The sequence below is a fragment of the Aptenodytes forsteri genome, unplaced genomic scaffold, assembly GCF_000699145.1.
Source record: "Aptenodytes forsteri isolate BGI_AS27 unplaced genomic scaffold, ASM69914v1 Scaffold526, whole genome shotgun sequence".
Taxonomy (NCBI): Eukaryota; Metazoa; Chordata; class Aves; order Sphenisciformes; family Spheniscidae; genus Aptenodytes; species Aptenodytes forsteri.
Window position 1 is genome coordinate 358,729 of NW_008794596.1, and position 4,185 is coordinate 362,913.

General features: G+C 36.4%; 1 protein-coding gene across 1 annotated transcript in view; it reads left to right on the plus strand.

Annotated features, from left to right (window-relative positions):
• Nucleotides 1-19: 19 nt before the first annotated feature.
• The window catches only part of DYX1C1 (dyslexia susceptibility 1 candidate 1), an 8,584-nt gene continuing 4,418 nt past the window's right edge, over nt 20-4,185 (plus strand). Inside the window, exons 1-6 of the mRNA XM_019470306.1 lie at nt 20-142; nt 720-867; nt 1,275-1,408; nt 2,428-2,668; nt 3,420-3,565; nt 4,155-4,179. Coding sequence (XP_019325851.1) covers nt 20-142; nt 720-867; nt 1,275-1,408; nt 2,428-2,668; nt 3,420-3,565; nt 4,155-4,179 — 817 coding nt within the window. The remainder of the gene's footprint in view (nt 143-719; nt 868-1,274; nt 1,409-2,427; nt 2,669-3,419; nt 3,566-4,154; nt 4,180-4,185) is intronic.

The window sequence follows — 4,185 nt, forward strand, 5'->3', positions numbered from 1 at the left end:
GGGAGCACCCGGCGCAGCCATGCCGGTGTGGCTGCGGGAGTACAGCTGGCGGCAGACCGGCTCCGCCGTGTACCTCTCGCTGCCGTTGCGCGGCGTTCGGGTCCCCCCCGCCAACATCTGCTGCGCTGACCAATACCTGAAGGTGGGGCGGCCGCGCACCGCGCCCTCCCTTGTCTCACGGGCCTTCTGTCGTGCAGTATCGCCGTCCGTGGGCCTGTGGCTTGGCGTTACTTTAGAGCGCTGTTAAAAAGCACACGCTTAATGTACCGTGGCGGTGCTGTCAAGTTTACAATCTTTTATAATATTTAATTTATAATCTCCCTCTGTATGCTGCAGGCCGTTAAATACCTATCCCGCTAGAGACAATGGCGTTACCACTGTTCGTTCTTCTCCGTTACTAATGCTCTTGCTACTCAATAGGTGCCAGCTGCCTCTTCTCTCATAAATGGCCTGAATTATACACATCTCCTTATATTACGAATAATAATTCTAAATTTGAGGTCCACAGCTTCTGTTGCAGTGTTGAAGAACCAACTTTTTCAATCTCTTTTAACTGGTCTAATAAAATATGTAACCTCTATACTGGATACTAAGCAAATTAGTTTTGCCAATAGCATGTGTTTCTTGAGGTTTACTGTATGCTTGTACTGAGTATTTTGAATATATGACAATTAAAATTAAATCGTAAATACTAGTACAAATTAAATTATATTTTATAGGTAAGCATCCCTCCCTTTTTATTTGAAGCCATTTTATATGCTCCTATTGATGACACAAATAGCACAGCAAAGATTGGAAATGGAATCATTTTCTTCACTTTGTATAAAAAAGAAGTGGCCATGTGGGATTCCCTAACTCTAGCAACTGGTAAGTTCTCTACTGTGAAAAGTAGGTTGCATGTAAGAAAATCACACCGTGCAAAAACTTTACAAACTATAATAAGCAATGCGAAACTTCTGCTGCTAGATATCTGCTAAGTTAAACCTTGTTGTTCATTGTTAAAAACAGAAAGTATATGAAAACAAAGAACATCTACTGGCTCTAGTGTGCACAAAACAAAACAATGTTGCTTGTAAAACTTCCATTCGGTGTTTAAGCAAATCTCAGTTTTTCTTTTTTAGAGATGGGCTTGATAGAGACTGCTTTGTGGAATCTGAATGATGTTGCATTTTCCCAGACAAAGTAGCAAAAGGAATCCTGTTTTCTGAATATGGTACATAACAGTAGAACTTCAGGCCTAAATTACTAAAATAGTTTTTATTTGTTTTTTTAAGCTAATAAGGAGAAACTGCAATATCTAAGAGAGAATGCTGTTCTAAAAGCCCATGAAAAGGCAAAAGAGGAGACCAAAGCAAAAAAAGTTACAAAACAGGAGCACAAAAAATATGCTTTGGAGGCCACAATGAAGGTGAGCTTAGAAGGAACTCTACAAGACATATACATGTAAACAATTACCAACTAATCTGACAGCTGCTTGGTTAAATGCACCTTAAAAAATATGAAAAGTACTCGTTTTTATTACAGTGGTGGAGAACCTTGTTATTTCTTTGTACTTAAAACATATCTATTACCAAATATGAAAATGATACAGAAAAAATACTTAGAAGTTGCCATTTTCCGTTAGTAATACGAATGAAAATTTTTGGTGAGGAGCTTGGATTTTCGTCAGTTGAAAGGAGACTACAGTAATGTGGCAAAACTGTAATTTTTTGTGGCCTTTGCATCAGTGCAAGTGGTTTAGTCATTTAGCACTGTCAAAAATACAGATTTTTTTTTTTAAATCTTGTTTATTCATTGTTATATGAGACTTGCTGTTCATTGCCTTTTGTGTGTGTGTATCTTTGTCGTTCTGTGTTTTATGTGTATTTTAAGATACGTTCTTTTCTTCAAAATTTTTATCTATATAAAACTTCTGGTCACTTGTGTTTAAAAGGATTTTTTAAAGCATACAATGAAATTTTAAGATCGCATATGCAATTTGGACCAAAATGAACCGCAGTTAGTGACTTTCTTAGTAGCAACGTTGTACCTATTCTGCCTATGTACTAATCTCAAAGAGAAGATGAGAAATAAGAAATAGTGTATTAAAATGAAGCCATATATTTTACATTTCTGTATATTCCGGAGATCTGCATTGGAATATGGCTAGGATTTTCATTGTTTACAAGTAAAACTTATTTCTGAATGTTTCTGGATGATACCTTAGTAGTGGTAGTAAAATCGTTAAAAGATATGACTTTTAAAAGCTAATCAGAAATCTTTACTCTCCCAATCATTTTTAAGCATCTTTCATAACTCTGCTTGTACGATCACATTAATGATGACGCTATGCTTGGGATATGAAACTGGGAAAATAATGGTAACTTCTACTTAGTCATCTTACTTTTACCAGATGTTACATATCTCATAGGCTTATCATTCAAACAGCTAGAAGAAGCAGAAAGAAAAAGAATTGAAGATCTGAAAGAAAAGGAGCGGCAGAAGGTCACTAAGGAGTTGGCGTTATGGAAAAAACAGCAAAAAGATGCTGAGAAACAAAAGAGGGTACAAAAAGAAGGGGAACTACATCAAGAAGTAGAGCAATTAAAGGAGAAGAAAAAGGAAAAAATAAACAAAACTAGGATTCCTAATGAAGAAACTTCTGAGACCAGACTCAAACCTACTAAAGGTTGTATTACTGAAGTGTATTTTATCATTCTTTAAAGCGTGGGTATAACTTTATTCCTAGATGTTTCTAATTCATCATTTATCTTTGTCTCCACCATACTGAACTAATTCTTTCAGTTTGCAGTTATTTTAGTGTCTTTTTGTTCAGGCAATCTATTGAGCTAAAGCATGTGAGTTCTTAGCTCTCGTTTAAGTCTTTGGAAATACAAAGACAGGTTTTGTTCTAATCTTTAGAAAAGTAAAACAGAAAGCCTTTCAGACAGTGTAATGCAGACTTTCTGAGGGTGGAGTTCATGTTACCCTAAGTTACCTAACTGCTGGTTTTCACAGAAATAGGCAATCTCCTTTCACTCTCTCTTATACCACGTCTTGGCCCCACAGCGAGCCAATTCAGGGAACTAAAACAACAGAAAATATTTCATTTATGTTTTGTTTGTTTGTTTTGGTAAGGTTAGTTTTAGCTCTTGTAGTTGCCCTGTCAGAGAATCATGGAAGTGACAGTGGTGTAAGAGGAGTTTAAGTTCATTTTTGACAGGTAGTGTAGCCAGTAAATAGATGGCATGATACAACAAGAACAAACATTTTTTTGAACCTTCCTTTCCAAAGAACAAGTCTAAACCTTTCTCAAGCTATTGGAGGTTTAGTTCTAATGTGCAGAATTTCTAAATTAGGTGTACTTTGGCTTTAGTAGAAAATCAGAAAAATTCCTTTTGCTTCATTTTTCATTTCCAGTACTCAAATTCTCTTCATAGGTCATGGTTCCTATAGTATGTTTTCAGAAAATTTAAAGGAAGAACAGTTACCAGCTCCTCGATCTGCTGCTACAATTAAAATCAACTTTACATCACGAGTTTTTCCTACAGCTCTGCGAGAATCTCGCATCGCAGAAGAGGAGGAGGTAAGGCTTGCTCTCTGTTTTAGTATGGTGCTTCTGCTGTCTTCCAAGGCAGTGAATTATTTAGCATTTATTCAGTAAGTTGACAAGAATGTTACCTGTGCAATATTCTTCTCTTCCAAGGAAGGCAGTGTTATTTAAATTAAGACTTAAAGAAACACTTTTATATAAAAATTATTTTCACCAAGCATGTGATTGTGCAGGTTAATAAACAGCATGTTCCTTTTTTCTTTTTTGGGGGGGGGGGGGGGGGGGGCACCCACAAAAACATCGAGCCCAGGGGGGGGGGATTCACAATAAGCTTTTTTGAGCTCTATTGAATGAACACAAAGAGTCATTTTGGAAGTTCCAAAACACACAAGCAAACAAAAATGTATTAGTGATGCAGTAACCTTACTTCTCACATATTAATAAAATATTTGGGGAAACTTGGCAGTTTTTAATCTCTGACATTATTAAGTATTTCTCTCTGTCCAAAATATGTGGCAAATAGAATTCTTTTGATAGGAGTGAGTGAATAGATGAAAGCAAAATCCTTTTTTGGATTTGAATTTTCCTTCAGAAATAATACTTGCACGTTGTATATTTACAGTGGCTAAAAAAACAAGCAGAAGCTCGCAGAA